The sequence below is a fragment of the Rhea pennata genome, chromosome 12, assembly GCF_028389875.1.
Source record: "Rhea pennata isolate bPtePen1 chromosome 12, bPtePen1.pri, whole genome shotgun sequence".
NCBI lineage: Eukaryota > Metazoa > Chordata > Aves > Rheiformes > Rheidae > Rhea > Rhea pennata.
Genome location: NC_084674.1, coordinates 6,473,839 through 6,489,911, shown reverse-complemented (window position 1 = coordinate 6,489,911; position 16,073 = coordinate 6,473,839). Strand labels below are relative to the sequence as shown.

The following is a 16,073-nucleotide window of genomic DNA, read 5'->3' as shown; positions in this document are numbered from 1 at the left end:
GAGACTTATTGCCCAGTGCCCTCATCCAGGCTATGACAAGTGAGTATCTCATGTTCGGATGAAAATGCTCTGGAAGATCCCAACCTGTAGTAAACTGATTTTCACCTTCCCATCCTTATTTTTATATGAACTCTTTTGACTTCTGTTACTACCAATAATTAAAGTTTCCAGGATGAAAGACGCTGTAGAAACACAAAGCACTCTATAAATGTTAGTTAAGCCCCACAGTACAGTATTATTGTATAACATGGACAAGGACTTATTCATAGCATATCAAGGCACTCAAGACTTTCACTTGAGGCATTTGCAAGATTTAACTAGTTTTTATATTCCTTTCTGAAGCACTTTTAACCTTTTCTTTGCAACTTAACTGGATGTCTACTATCTACAACACCAAAGTACTTAGTTCCCTCCTCATCACAATCACAAGAAAAAAAATGTCAGTTGTGTGTGCAGACATATGTGGGAATGTAATTATGAAAATATCTAATTATGATTTAGTTCAAATAGGAAGCCTTCCTGAAACTCTGGTACCTCTCAGTACCGGTACACTTGTTCACTAGCTCTCTGAGCACTGTTTAGTTTTAACATATACTGCTATTCAAATACACTGCTATTTTAATTTGAGCTCGTATAAAATTCTTTAGCACTTGTCAAACTATTTCAACATGTAAAATATCCAACTGGCCTATTACTCTACCCTAAAAAACATCACAATGGGCTTTTACACCTATTTCACACCTAATTTATACAAAAGGGCACAATGCCCAATACTTACCAACAAGGAGTTTCATTTGGGGAACCAAGGTCTGCCCTCACTCTAATTAACAAACAAACAATCACTGAAACCTAGTGGGAGCTGGATCAGGAAACCTATATGCTGCAAGACTGAGAAAACTACAAAAAAAAAAAAGAAACTTGCAAATTACCAAAATCAGGAAAAATTGTAAATTTCAAATGAGAAAGGTTTTTTCTTTGATTATAATTTGCTAGGGAAAACAAAATCCAAAATGATTATAGTCAAAAGCTGCTCAAATAGTAAGTTCCAGTTCATAACAGAAAGATAAGTACAGGTCGTCTAGACTTTGCCCAAGTCCCAGATCGTTGGTGCCTCCAGTATTCTACGACAACCTATTTCTCTCAGTAGACTTCGTTTCTCATAGACTGTCTAGGATCTAGGACCAGTGATGTGCCTGTCTGGCATAAAGGAAAGCTAAACCTACCTAATTGCTTCCTAGGTTGTTAAAGGTATAACAGAAAACAGACCTTCACTTAAAAATAGGAAGCAAAGGCAGACTTCTGTAAGATCATCATGCAGATCAAGTCTAAAATAACACCTTTCTTTTATTATCTATCATATGTAAAAGTATTAGTGTTGCTTGGCGTATCCCCTAAAAATACAAAAGGTACTACTTAACAAACTGCAAGTTGAAGTTGATTGTGTTCCTCAACTATAAGAATGAGAAGTATAAACACCTAGAAAAAAATATTTTCTTCAATAAAATTTTCTCAAAGAGAAAACATGTTAAAAAATCAGACACATTGCATGTACTTAGAGGTTTATGTTTAGATCAAAATATCTCTTAAAGTTAGGCTAAAAAAATTTGGATTTTGAAACTTCTGTTTTATATTTAAGTTGTGAAGGTCACAACTTTGTATGAAAAGCAATAACAACAGAAATACCTTATTTATGAATTAACAAAATAGAGGAACTGGTAACTTTTGTGCCAATATTAATTAGCAGTGAGCTACTCTATTTTTCTTCTTCGCTTCAATTTAAATGTAAATTTTACAGAATTTTGTATTTTAGTAACATCAGAATGCTTACTTATAAATAAAGAAAAGAAGTCTTTACTAGACTTTTTCTAAGATGAAAAAAATCTCAGTTTTGTATTAACTCAATTTATGAGATAGCAGCAGCTCCAGGGAATAGACTCTGCTGGTGGGAAAAGGCAGAAGAGTGACCCATAGTTTTTGAACTGCTGATAAGTCAGAGAGGAAAAGGGTGGAGATGAAGTGCAGAGTGAACCTCAGGGAGGGAAGTTTTATAAATCCTCAGAATGTCTAGTCAGCATTAGAATTAAGGTAAGATTTTAGCTTCAGTGTATATACTCAACTTCACATGAGTTATACTACTAAAAGTGTAAGAACAGCAACTTAGAGCTCCATGAGGATTTCAACATCTACCCAAGAAGGTGATGGACAAGGGCAACTGTACCACATTTTTCCCTCTTCATGGTGGATGTTCTAGTTCAGACATTATGTCCTATGCAATGGTAAGCTACCTCTGCTGCGCTGTCCAAATTCCAGGACATTTGGACATCAGCACATACAACCGAAAAGACATGGAGTGGTGTTAACATACTGAAGTCCACTGTAAGAGCCCATTCAGTATATAAAACGGTGGAACATTCACCCAAGAACAAGTCTCAAAATCATGTATCTCAGCATTATTTACATGCCTAATGTTAGGACTGCACTTACTAACTGATGACTTTTTGGCCATGCTATTAAGTCAAGAGGCAACAGGAAGAGTTAATATCATTAGCTTGAATTTCTTGGTTTATGCTGTTTTCAGGCTAGTTTTACAGGAGAATTCTTGTGTGGAAAAATTAAAAAGTTTTATTGGCATGGACATGAAATGGACGAGCACATACATTAAGAGGATTAATTACACCCAGATTTATGCACATACTCATTATCATCAATGCACAGAGATGTTTCCAAAATTAACAAAAGAAAGGATTATGTTTTTGAGGCAGTGAGAAGTCAAACAATCAAGGAGACTAAACTTCTCAAACAATCTTAATGAACCATGACTGAGTGGAAGACTGCTTACCTTCCACGCAAGACGGCTGAGCCCTTGTTGTACCAGCCACCTGCCCTGGGAAGCAGGAGCACTTGACCGTTTGTGACCGTTCTTCAATCCGGTTCTTATTGCAGCAACGATGCACTGCCACAACTTCACACGTCCCTTGCTTGACTTGATGCTGTTCTAATAATTGCAGAGTTGGCGCGTTGGAGAGCAAAACAAAACAACATCAGTGCATAAGGTAAAGGTCACTTTGTTCAGTCCTACAAGATACTGAGTCTCTTGAACACCCATGTAAGTCCCTGGAAGATGAAGGGGCAAAGCATGTGGTAGGACCAGGCTTACTCCCTGAATTTACCCTGTTCTTACTAACAATAGATTAATTCATCCTAACAAGTCAATTTTTCCACCTGTCTTCCCCAGGCCTTAGGGAAGGGCCTCTCTCCATAGGGAGAAAAGGAGACTGCACTAGCCAACTAAAGAACTGGACAGAAAGCATACAGAGACAGAGCACACTCCTCCTTCCTTTGACTTCCTCTCTTTTATTAGGTTTTATATTCAAATCCTTTCTCTTCATAAATGGACTCAATGGATAGGATAACATTTAATACAAGGGAGAGTTAATTTAGATAATAGGGAAACTTTCTAACATAATAATATGATGTAAGCACTTCTCGCTATGTCCATCATTTCAGGTTTCCAAGAACAAGGTGGGATGCAAAACTGTCAAAGACAGTCAGGCGTTATCACAAAAAAAAGAACAAACTATATGGATTTTTTTAGGTCCCTCCCAGCTCATTTTGAAGAAACCTGTGATAAATGCTCTATCATATTGCCTTCCTCTCAAGAATTTTTCCTCACACTTCAAGGCACCCTATTTCTCCAAATTTATTCTTCCATTCATCTCTTTTCCCCACTCCTGTCTTCATATCTTGGCTACACCATTCTCTGTACCTGACTAACTTCCTCTACTGCCAGACTCACCCCCTGCCTTGCCTAAAATCTTTTCTCAGAACTCCCACTTCACAAAAGCCCTCTCTTCTCATAAACCATTTCCACATCCTCACTTTCCTGAATGGTCTTCATCTTAGATTTCTCTCATCTTACGTACAGAAGGCCTTGGATGGCTCTTACCTATGTTTGTAAAGCGTCTTGCAACAGCACTACAGAAATGGCTTTTTTCTTTTTATTGTAAGTGAGCTAGATAGAAAGACAATGCTGAGAATAATAAAGTATTCACCATCAAAGCCATGCAAGCCCCTTATATGAGAAGACATTAAGGTGCAGATAGTGTAGGTGGGTATGTAATATCAAAGGTAGAGGAGAATAAAGAAAGGAAGGTGAAAGGGAAAGCACTGTTCAGAAACAGAGAGATACAGCAAAAGAAGTAACACATGCTTGGAGGATTGTCCTGCTTACTCTACTCACTCTGCCCTGCTACCTGTTAGTGACTGACGCCAGGCAGGATTCTGAGATCAGGAACACCTTGGTCTCATACAAAATGGCCAGACTTGCATGCTCATAGAGACTATCTTACTGAAGCCATTGAGATTACCGTGCTTTTGGAGCAGGAATTTTTATGAGCTTATTAAGTGGGAATTCTCAACCTGCAATAAAGTTAGTAATGCAATTTAGGCTTCTAAGTAGGTTTTCCAAAAAACATGGAGTATTAAAATGTATATTTTTTTAAAAGGTTGACTTGGCAACACTCCTTTGCTGTGTGTGTTTTGGTTTCAGAAATATTTCAAACATAGCTGGAGAGCTGCTTGACTTTTGTTGCCAAATTTGTATTCGCAACAACCTCAATGGACAGAAAACTATGTATATACAATCTTGGAAAGCAAATTTAGTCTTCTATGTTTATACTCAAAATGTAAAGAGAAATTATATATACAGAGATATGTATTCTTTTTTCTTCCTGAAGATAAAAGCTACACTGTACTTTCAAGCAAAATATGCTACAACAGGAAAATGCATAATGTATTTTACAGAAAGTTGGAAAAACGTTGAAGACAGCATAAAAGTATCTCACATAGCTACTGCATTTTTATTGACAGACTGTGAATTTTTGTGCAAGTACCTATTACCCATATCATAACAACATAAAAAAGCAAAAACAGCAACCAGCTTGCAGGACAACAGCTTTTCTGTAAGTCGACATGGGAAATAAATACACAAAAAAACTCCACAACTAAAAAAATAAATAATATAGCCATGCCATTTTATTCCAAAGTATTGTTTTACAAAACAAATTCACATGACAATGTTTGGAGATAATAAATAGATGGCCTGAGGTTTTGAAAGAAAAGGGTTTTTTTAATTATGGTTTTAGTTTAAGAGAGCATTTGTTTGTTTGTTTGTTTGTTGGAGCCAAAACCTCTTGGAGTAAATGGAAAAATTTCTATCTGTTTCCTAAAGTGCTTATAGCGGGGATTTTGCACTCACCGAGTCGACAACAAAGGTCTATTGATTTCAATAGCGCAAGGTGAAATTCTAGACTATCTCTTGAAGGAAATATTTTATAATGATGTGAAGAAAAGGCAAACATCTGAAACAGTTCAAACCACATTTGAGTTTGCTATGTGCCACATATGAAAGACCAAGCAATCAGGTCTTATTTTAATTAAAATCATTATTCACCAGACATTAGATGCCAACAGAAGAGTGGAAGACACTTTGCTGGGAGTTATAAAGCCTGTCAGATTTGTACATCATAAAGGTGGACTAGATCCAATTCCAGAGATCAATATGTAGCTGAATGAATATCTATTTCCAAGTCCAAATCCTGCTGCTTTTAAGTGAAAAGTCCTGCTAAGTCAACAACAATATAAATCAAATAGGCCATGAGCCCCAAAATCATAGGGACTGCTTCCAATTGGCCTATCTGAATTTTAAAGTAATGATACTTCTCCCCTAGAGTGCCAGGAATCAAGAAGCACATAGATGTTTGCAAAAGGCTAAGTTAAGTTACATGGGTTCTTTTCTTTGATGGCTATGTACTGTACACTCATTCATGCTTCCTAGCCAGCCAAGGAGGTAAGAGAAAGTGTCCCGTCCCCTCCCCGTCTGCTTCAAGGGTAGGAATGCTAATCTATATTGAGACAGTGCTGCTGCCTTGCAAAGGAAGAATGTGCTCCTCATTTGTCCCTAACGTGCTGATCTCTTGAACACTGGAGTAACATAGTGAAAGGTACTAAAAAAGTCAAAGACATCTGTATGCATCATTTGCATTAATTGGATTGCCCTTATAATTGTCTTTCCCCTCCTTCACATTCACATCTATATTTCTATTGCTTATTCATGCACATCTTTACACTTACTCTGTTGAACATCATACGCATTTCCTCATGATGTATCTGTGAGCAAGCGCTGAACAAATGCTAAATGCTAACATGCTAGTTTCCAATACCATTTTCTCAGCTTTCAGCAATCTAGAGAACAGGTCTTCAGTTTGCAGGGTGGCTTTCGGAGTTAACAAAACTCACAGAATATCTTAAAAACCCAACCACCAACTCAAACAGATTATTCCCTGCCTAGATCTACTGAAATTCATCATATCTACATTCAGGTGCCCAAAGGCAGCAAAAAGAAGGAACATAAGAATATTCTCCTGCATGTTTTAATCTCCATCCTGCACTAGATAACAAACCTTCATCTCAGATTTAAAGCACACTTAAAGTATGACTGAGAACATAAAGACAGAAAAACTCGTGAACTGCCTTAAAATATTTTAGAATCAATGGATTTTAAGGAAGTCTAGTCATTAGAGGAACAGGGACCAAAGCATTTTTAAAGTGTGAAGATCACAGTAAGTGAATTCTGTGCCATCAGGAAAGCCATTTCAGGGAGAACTGCAGCGAGAGATAGCTAGAAAGTCAGGCTCTGGGGAGCAATACCCCTTTGGGCTCACTTATAAAAAAGCCCATAAATTCATACCTCTTCCCCTGTAAACCTGTTCAGATCAGCAACCTACAGGCTGTCAATATTTACAGTTGAAATTCAGTTACATCTTCCCATTTAAATAAGAAAACTCTCCAAGGAGATATACATTTTTATCAGCAACAGTACCGGAGAGAGGTTCTTGTCATGGAACACCGTCTGCATACCTAATATGTCTTCCAGCCAGATGCAAGGAAGGGGAGAAAACTGTGGGGTTCTGCATTACTTCCGTTCACAAGTGCAGTACATGTGCTGCTTTCAATATCCCAGTTTATTTACAGCTTAGCTTCCTTAGAAATACCACTGCCATTCCAGTCAACTAAAAGCAGGTTCTCTGTCTATGCCTCTATATAAAACATAAGACATACAAAAGACATAATGGAGAGGGACTACTAATGGCAACAACCCCCAGGCCGCTTCCTGCTGTGAATTTTGCTACCTTCCATAAGGAGATACAAATGAGTCATAACAGCTCTCAGGTGCTCAAGTCTTGCTACAGGAAGGTTCTGTGACCATTTCTTTGTTATCTGTGGGCCTTCCAGCCCAAAATAAGGTGGACTACGTACAGCTTCTAGGCAGCCTTCATAGTTTGATTCTCAGAGAAGGCAATCATCATTTCTGAAGAACACGTAAGTACAAACTAGGAAGTGATTAGGCTTTCGCCTTACAAGTCACCATAAGTGAGTGGAATTGGCTGGATCATCACCACTGAAGTGTTTATTCTCAGTTTAATGCAATTTTTCAACTAAAATATTTGACAAGACTTTATTTTTACTTGCAAATATGCAATTAATACATGCCAAACTCTTTGAAATCCTCAAATTAAAAGAGGGAAATACAAGTATTATTAATAAAATATCAGACAGATCACAGTGATGTACTTCAAAAACGCAAGGAAAATATTAAGGTTGCGAGCCAGTTCCATCCACAGCCTATTATCTCTTGTGACTAATTCTAATCGCTCCCAAGGAGTATTCTTTCGATACAATATACATGCAGGCAGCACGGCTTTATCAGAAAACCTCAATCCTGGATATCCTCCTCTTGTTTAATTTCTTAGCTAAGAAACATATGGAAAAGACACAAGTAAAGGGAGTGTTTAATCTCTGTTTCATAAACTGCTCTCCCTGATGAAGAAAGCAACTAGCACTGCAGAGAACATCTAAAGAGTGGAACAATATGACCCTAGGTCAGCACATTCTTCATAGTGTAGGTTTCTTCAGTGGCCTCAAAACCAGCAAGCTTGGTCTGCACAAAATCAAATGCATCATTTATTTAAGGAGGATGGCTGTCAATAAGGAGACGAATGGCTATGGAGTCTAGTATTGCAGACAATAGTATGAGAAGCAAGTGAGCATAGAAATCAGTGGAGATGCTGTCTGGAAGAAGAAAGCACTCTAAAATGCTTGGTGACAGCTTATCATCTGTTCAGCCTTCATCTCTTGCTGGCTTTTGCTTATACAGACATGAGCACACAGAAGCACATGCCAAGAAGCAAGCACTCCTAGAAATACACATGCATTAAAGAAAATAAGAAATACTATTTTTCACATTTTGTTATCAAATATTTTTAGAAAATGAGAACCTTTTCAGCTCATGAGGTGTAGATTTTTGGGGGAGAGGGACCCTTACTAAGGACGACAGCTGCTTTTTGGAGAAAAAGTTGAAAGTCACTTGTAGATTAAAGTTAACGCACAATCTTCTAAGCTGAAGATTTCAGCAAAGCATTTCTCTACTGCCGTTCCATTATCCACTTTTTAATAATCATTTCACATTCATTTCAAGGTCTTAGATTCTCTCATTTCTCAAGATCGCACAGTATTTATATACACACTTTCTCATGAATTGTCTCTGAATATACAATTCAGTCCAGTTTCACTTGTAACAAGGTCCCATTTTACTTTTTGGCAGTAATGGACTCTTCAGAGATTCCAAGAGCGCAGTGGCAGTCCAGAACTGCCAAAAAGATCCAGCTGGTTACTCTCTGAAAACATAGATAAGAATCTTCCCATAATCATCTGTCCGTAACAATTGGCAAAGTAAGACATAGTGCAAAAAAAAGGAAAAAAAAAAAAAAAAAAAAAAAAAAAAAAGGAAGGAAGAAAAGGAAAAAGAAAAAGAAAAAAGAGAGTAAGGAATCCAGTTTGCTACCATTTACCTGGCATTTCTAAAATACGTAACAGTATTGCGATTGCTAAAGCTAACATTTATAACAAAGCAAGTAAGCAAAGATACAATGATCTTCCAAGTTAAAGAATTCATTTTGATGCACAAACAATGTTCCCAACCAAAGAGTTTCCTCACAGCCCACAACGTTACACATCTTGTTCTAGTGAACGCATTTGTACTTCGCAGATTGTAAAAGGCCAGAATCCCAATCAGCATTGTAACTGTATAACCAGAGAACCAGCGCTGAACCATTTAACTTGTTTTAAGCAAGAGGTGACAACTTGAGGAAAACAACAACTCTCAAACTCTCTTCAAGCAACCAGCTTGAAAGGTACCCTAGGTGTACAGAAGATGATGTGTATTTGAAAGGAAGGTGAGTGACCTCAAACCCTCATAATGAGAGACCTAAAGAGTTAACAAAATGAAAAGCATGACCTTTTATATGTGCAGGTGGAGGAACATGCTGACACAGCTGGAGTGAATCATGTAATACAGTGAATTCTTTGGCAAGTGTCAGAGGTCACATCCATATGGAGATTAAAGTCCCTTGGAATAAGTAGTGTAGGTGACCTTAGATCAGACATAAGCACTGAGACTTCTCCAAGGAACAAAGCATTAAATCTGAGTGGTCAATAAATCAGAATAGCTGAGACAGAAGTAGGTGCTGCAAATGCAGGGGGAAGCAAAAGTTGCTGCAAATGAAAGAGGTGAGTGAAGAGTGGAAGCAAAAAAAGAATTTAAAAGATGAGCCTCTCTATCTGCTGGGATGCTGCACTGAAGTTAATCAATAATGATTGCCTTTCAGCCATTCACCCTGGTTCAAGCACACATCACTTGTACAAATAAAATCTAAAAGTATAAGACTTCATAAAGTACCTTGGAGAAAAGTGGTACTAATCCTTTCCTATGGGAAACCTCCTACTGTATGTCTATTCTAGGTGAGGTAGAGAAAAATACAATGAAAAGATTCTGCTTTCCATCACATCTTGTATTACACATCCTATATCACAGGAGTACTTCCCACACATCCCATTAACATTCACTCTCGCTATTACATGCGGACAACTCTTTCCTCTTATTTGTTCCTTCCTTCACAAATTTATCATGAGAGAAAGGGAAAAAGAATGAAACTAGTTCCCTAGAGAGGTTTCCAGTTTGCCTGCTTTTTAGGCCAGACTTAAAGTTAATCACTAGTTTGTAAGCAAAAATGAAATTTGCTTCTCCACTTGTGAGGAGTGATGACATCTCAAGAGGGTCACTCTTGCTGTAGGAAAGTGAAAGTAGCAATAGTTGGGACTGCAAAATGGGAAGGACCATCTCAGCCACTTCCACAAGTAGCTCCTCTTTTCTGGCAGAAGTCGTCCTGATTCTATGATTCATTGATCAAGATATCTCTCATGCAGACCAAGCAGGCACCATGACCTGGGTCAGCTTGCCAGCAGCCTGCTGCCATTTGCAGCTGCCTACATTACCGTACTTAAAGTAAGCACTGACCTTGTAGTATTTATTAATTATATGCATGGCATGCCAGAAGTATCTTTAACTTTATCACAAACTTTAAGAAAGAAAAGAAGAAAAATGTTTTAAAAGTTTTTTTTAAGATACGCAACACAATGAATCTCGAGGTTTAAGCCTTGTATACTTTTGAACATTTCTTCATCACCTCAAATAACCAAAGACCAGTTTGGGCTAAGCTGTGTAAAACAAATGCCTGTAATCTACTTAATTCCAGATGTATTTTCAACCCAGTTCAAGGTTATCCATCAGACATGAATGATATTTGTTTAGAGAATATGAAATGGCAGTTGTCAGCTAAGACATTAGCCTTGGTAGATTAAGTAAATGGCACTTACCAGAAAAAAAGTAGATGTTTGAGAGAGAAGTATTTCTATTATTTCAAATAAAAATTAAATCTTTTATCCTCAAGTATAAGAGATAAAATTGAGGGAACTCGGAATCTCTTTCCTTTCAGTACTCAGTAGGTCAAACCGAGAAGGTACAAAGAGCTTGTGCCTTATTTTCTTTTTTTTCTTTTTAAACACAAAGGTGTGTCTCACTTTTTAATTAAAGACTTTTGTGGACTGTGAAGTTATAGGTCTGTGTCTGAATTTGGCAGTCAGAGGTAAGCAAACTAACAATTTTTCATTATTTAACCCTCATTGGAGAATCTGCTCAAGAAAGATCCAAGAATAACTGTTGTTATTAACTGGTGTGGTTTATGAAAGTTTTTCTGTTACCATTTCCTGTTTGGTAGTCTTAATTTAAAAGACTAGCTCTGGCAGAAAATCTCTCTTCCCATTAATTCATTTGTTTATTACAATCATGTAGCGATACATGTTGCTACTAGAAGAATTGGCTCTTGCAAAAACCATGACCAGTAGGTAAGACTGTGAATTTGAATGATACATTTGATTGCTGAAGTGAAATGAAATTTTGATGTGATAGGCAAATCAGGCAATGGAATTTCAAGGACCATTCAAAGCAATTAGATTAGATACGACACTGGCACCAGGCCATTAGCTCCTCAGCTGATCTTTAATCTCTTGAAAAGACTCTACCTCTTCATCATCACTGATTAATTATTTTCAGAGCTTGCCTCATTTTACATCAGGTTTTATACAACTGTAATGGTTATCTGGGTTTATTCTGATGTAATCGACATGGAAAGCAGTCCAAGTAAGATCCAGCTGCCAGTCAACCAATAACAGGTCATAAAATTAAATTGCACAAATGCATTTTTACTTCTGAGTGGCATGAGGACATTTAAATGGTTTCAGTATGTGCAGCCTCTTTCCAACTTGGTTAAATAGCTAAGTGAACTTAAGCTATTTTAACCATTATATCCATAAGTGAAAAACGCAAGTCAGTGCTGCACCTTTTTTTTTTTTTTTAATCACTATTATTGAAAGATTTTTTTCTCTTTTAAGGAAAAAAATTAACCCTGCAGAGCACCATTTAATGCCACACTATAACAGTGAAAAAGAGAGAATCATAGCAGAACCTGATAATAATTTCCCATAGGCCTACGTTATAACTCATGACCCAGACTTATACTGCTAACAGTAAAATAATAATTAAAAAGAAGGTCAGGACTCAGAAGTTGTGAGGGTCTGCAGATTTACTACTTCATACTGATGACTCTTTTTCAAACCTTCTGTACTAATACCTTCTCCTTTTCAAGGTTCTGCAGATCTCTTGAGCCTCTCAACTTTCACTACTTCATCTTCTTTGCCTTAGAATAAAGATGCAAATCTTTAAAACTTCAACATTTCAGTTGCAGGCTGGAGCACAAGGAATTCTCAGAGGGGAAAGGCTGATGGTTCAACTAGGAGAGCAGAATCTAGAGATTTGTATTTCAGCGTAAGTACATGCACAAATGGGTGCTGCTGTAACATACACTCTATGCTGATCTTTTGCTTTATTTCTTCTATGTTATTTATATTATTAATCTTCTGTAGCAAAAATCAGTGAAAATACTGCCTGCTCTACCCAAATCTCCATTCAGCAAGTGACATTAATGGAGATATTCCACCCAGACCAATGATGTGTGCTGTTATAAAAAGGTATCATATCAATCATCAAAACACAGAATTAATCTCAGAAATGGAAAACTTACAACATTCATTTGCTGTTCCACAGATCCTGTTGTGACCACCAAGAACCAATGTTTCCCCTTCATATAAAAAAGGACAATGCTTTAGAATGATTAGGTAGATTTTCCATTTTAATTAATCCACTCAGATTAAGCCAAAAAATGAAAACATAACTTTAAAATGGTACCACAACTACACCATCCTGTAATCTGTAGAATTTGAACACACTGGGTAGTAACAGCAAAATTTTCTCTCTATACAAGGCAGTCTCAATCTGAAAGCTAAGACTAGGAGAAAGTCCTGGAGTTTAATCCTTGAATCCTGTTCAAGCCTCACTGTCATCACTGAAAGGACCAAGAAAGCTGTTAACTCTTGCAGAATATTGTGTTTAGGTTATTGACATGGAAATTTGCTCTCTGACAGCTGAGCACATTTATTTTGTGAAGCAGCAGATACAGTAAGAGTACTTTCCTAAATTTGTTTGCTGCAAGCCAGTCATTGGCTCACTCTCAGGACCCTTGCTAAAGCATATTTGGATTGGAGGCTCAAAGAACAGGAGTGGAGAAGGTCTCAGATTCCCAAGGGTATTTCAATGTCCAATTTTTATGTTAGCAATGAAATCTACTTGAAATTAGCAGAACCAGGATACTTAAACAACAGGATGACACTCAGATATCTTTCTGGAATTTGGCCCCCCAAAACAGGAGAGCCTAATAAGGGGACATACTTCATTACAGAACAGTGGGACTGCGCTTTTTAGCAGGAACACTTGTCACAACTGGGTAGAAATAATGCACTGAAACTGTCTTTTCCAAGTATCCCAGTTAGCTTATCAGATTTGACAAACTTTTATTCTTACCAGAAAACAACAGGCCTCCTCACCAAGTGAATTTCCCCTCATCCCTAATGAGACTATCAGCAAACACAGAGATGAATTAGAATAGTCATTAAGGAGTCAGAGCATAAAAAATGAGCCATAGGAAAGGTCGGAGCAGCAAGGGTGAATGAAGAAGAGCATGTGCTCCGTCACAAGCACTGCAGATGTGAGGGAAACAACCAGGGGAGAGAAGCAGATGTTCCTGCTAAAGCTGTGCAAATTTGACGGCTGCTATCAAGGATAATGGAGCAGCCGTAGGTGGCAGGAGAGGGCGCGCCATTAACTTACACAGCGCTGTTTAGACTCCCCCAAGTGCCATTGAGTTTAACAGCAATGCTCTGCCATCTCCCCTGTTTCAATAAGATTAAAGGTGACCTGGAGCAGTAGTTATTAGTTCCGCTATCTTTCCACAAAGACAGTCCTCTAATTAAAATGGTTGAGTTTTTCCTCTTGCACATTAAAAGGCAGAAACCCTTCAAATATATCTTTAATCGTATTCTAAAGAAAAGAAAAAAGGGCTAAAATCAACAATTACACTACTTCTCTTTCTTATTTTTTAAATCTGTGTTGATTTTAACATTTTAGAAAACAGTTTCTGCTTACGTGGTTGACTTTCTTGATCTTAGAATATTCATAGTCTAGTTTGCAAGATAAATAGTCAGAATTGTAACCAACTTTGCAAATCTATGGACATCATATTACATAAAATGTTCTTCTGGTACATCCCTTAACTCAATGTACAAGTGAACAGATGAGGAACAGTTACGGTTCACATGGTTATTCATTTTCTCTGCTGCAGGAACAGTGTGGGAAGGACCAACAAGCACTCCATGTAATACAGGAGTAATTCCCACATATTTGACTGGAGCATCTGCCCTATGAGGAACGGCTGCGAGAGCTGGGCCTCTTTAGCCTGAAGAAGAGAAGACTGAGGGGGGATCTTATCAATGTCTACAAGTACCTGAAGGGAGGGTGTCAAGGGGACGGGGACAAACTCTTTTCAGTTGTCCCATGTGACAAGACAAGAGGCAATGGGCAGAAATTGAAGCACAGGAAGTTCCGCCTGAATGTGAGGGGGAATTTCTTCACTATGAGAGTGATGGAGCACTGGAACGGGTTGCCCAGAGAGGTTGTGGAGTCTCCTTCTCTGGAGACAGTCAAAGCCCACCTGGATGCAACGCTGTCTAACATGCTCTAGGTGACCCTGCTTGATCAGGAAGGTTGGACTAGATAATCTTCAGAGGTCCCTTCCAACCTTACTGATTCTACAATTTGCACACTGAGAATGGAAAAAGACACTCCTCTGCCCACATCTGTTCAATTCCTGTTATTTTCAGTGCTTCCCAGGACAGTGTGTATGGAGGGAGTGCCTCTCTCACACTGCTCTTCATCTAACCTCCTAAAAATAAACACCTCTGCTACCTCCCTCTGTTGACATCCCTTAGTTGCCCAAGCCAGAGGACTCATGTTTTACAGCATCATTGCTGCCCGTCAGGTGGTTCTAAGCAGCAATAAAACTGGCCAGAATTATACTGATCTTACTCAGTCAGCCAATATAAGAAAACAGCAAAAACTTTGTCTCCTATCCAGATGAGAGGGAAAGAGACAGGAAGAAAGAAAACCATAGCCACAGCAATTTTTCTTAGAAGGATATCTACTTACTAACAACCCTGATATCTCCAACTAATTTCACACTAACCATCCGTCTGAAAGCACTTCCAGTCATTACTAAGCAGATCTGCATTAGAAACAATGACCTCGAGGTGAAAGCTTCTGTATCTCATCACTAATCTGTTAAGGTTTCCCGTTCTCTTGTGATTGCATTTGTAGTTATTTACAAGTGCATCTTTTGAGTACAAAAATTCACAAGACTTTCCTTACAGTGACTATACACCTTTGGACTACATCAAATCCTATAGTCAATCTTGACCATTTGAGATTAATCAATATAATTAACAAACTTGTTACTGCACTACCACTTCCATGAGAAGAACTCTCAATTCTCAATAAACTGACAGCTAGTCCAGAATAATTCTGCCTTGGCAAGCAGAAAGTTTAGGGAACATAAATCAGATACTTATAGTGTCAAGCTGTAACTTTTTTTAATAAAAGAATCTCAATTTTGTAACACAAAAACACTTATATGTCTGCATTAATAAAAATCTGAGTTTTGCTTTAAAAACATTACAAAATTTTGTTCTTAGGCAACAGACATGGCAATATTCAGCATAAAATTGCTGACAAAGAAATGGTTTTGCAAAACTTTTTTATTTGTCACTTTATATGTGATTTATTGCCTGCAACCTTCCTGTTTAAATTCTTCTAACCAAATCATTTACTCTCTATCCACGTATTATATATTAAGTAAGAGGAAATTTTAACTGAGGTTTTCAAGAACTTGCTTCTAAGAACGTAAATATGGCAGAACAGAAATTAAGGCAAAATTTCCTTTTATTTTTCAGAAAAGGTTGAGGTAGAGGCAAAAAAGGAAGAAGATTTAAGAGATTCTGGAAGAGTATAAAATAGTCATTGGGTCTAAAGCAATAAAATACTATGAGAGATGCATTCTCCTGTGAATCACTGGCTGTGATAAGGAAGAATACATCTAGGATGAATATTTTTCTTTGTTCTGAGATCAGTGGCAGATCATTAGATTGCCTGAGGTTATCATAAATACGTAAGC

At 37.7% G+C, this 16,073-nt stretch overlaps 1 protein-coding gene across 6 annotated transcripts in view; it reads right to left on the bottom strand.

The window, feature by feature from the left end:
- TAFA4 (TAFA chemokine like family member 4) overlaps positions 1-16,073 on the bottom strand; it is an 80,226-nt gene that overhangs the window by 12,199 nt on the left and 51,954 nt on the right. For all 6 annotated transcript variants that reach the window (XM_062585509.1, XM_062585504.1, XM_062585505.1 and 3 more), the window contains one exon: positions 2,840-2,995. In XM_062585509.1, the coding sequence (XP_062441493.1) occupies positions 2,840-2,995 (156 nt within the window). The remainder of the gene's footprint in view (positions 1-2,839; positions 2,996-16,073) is intronic.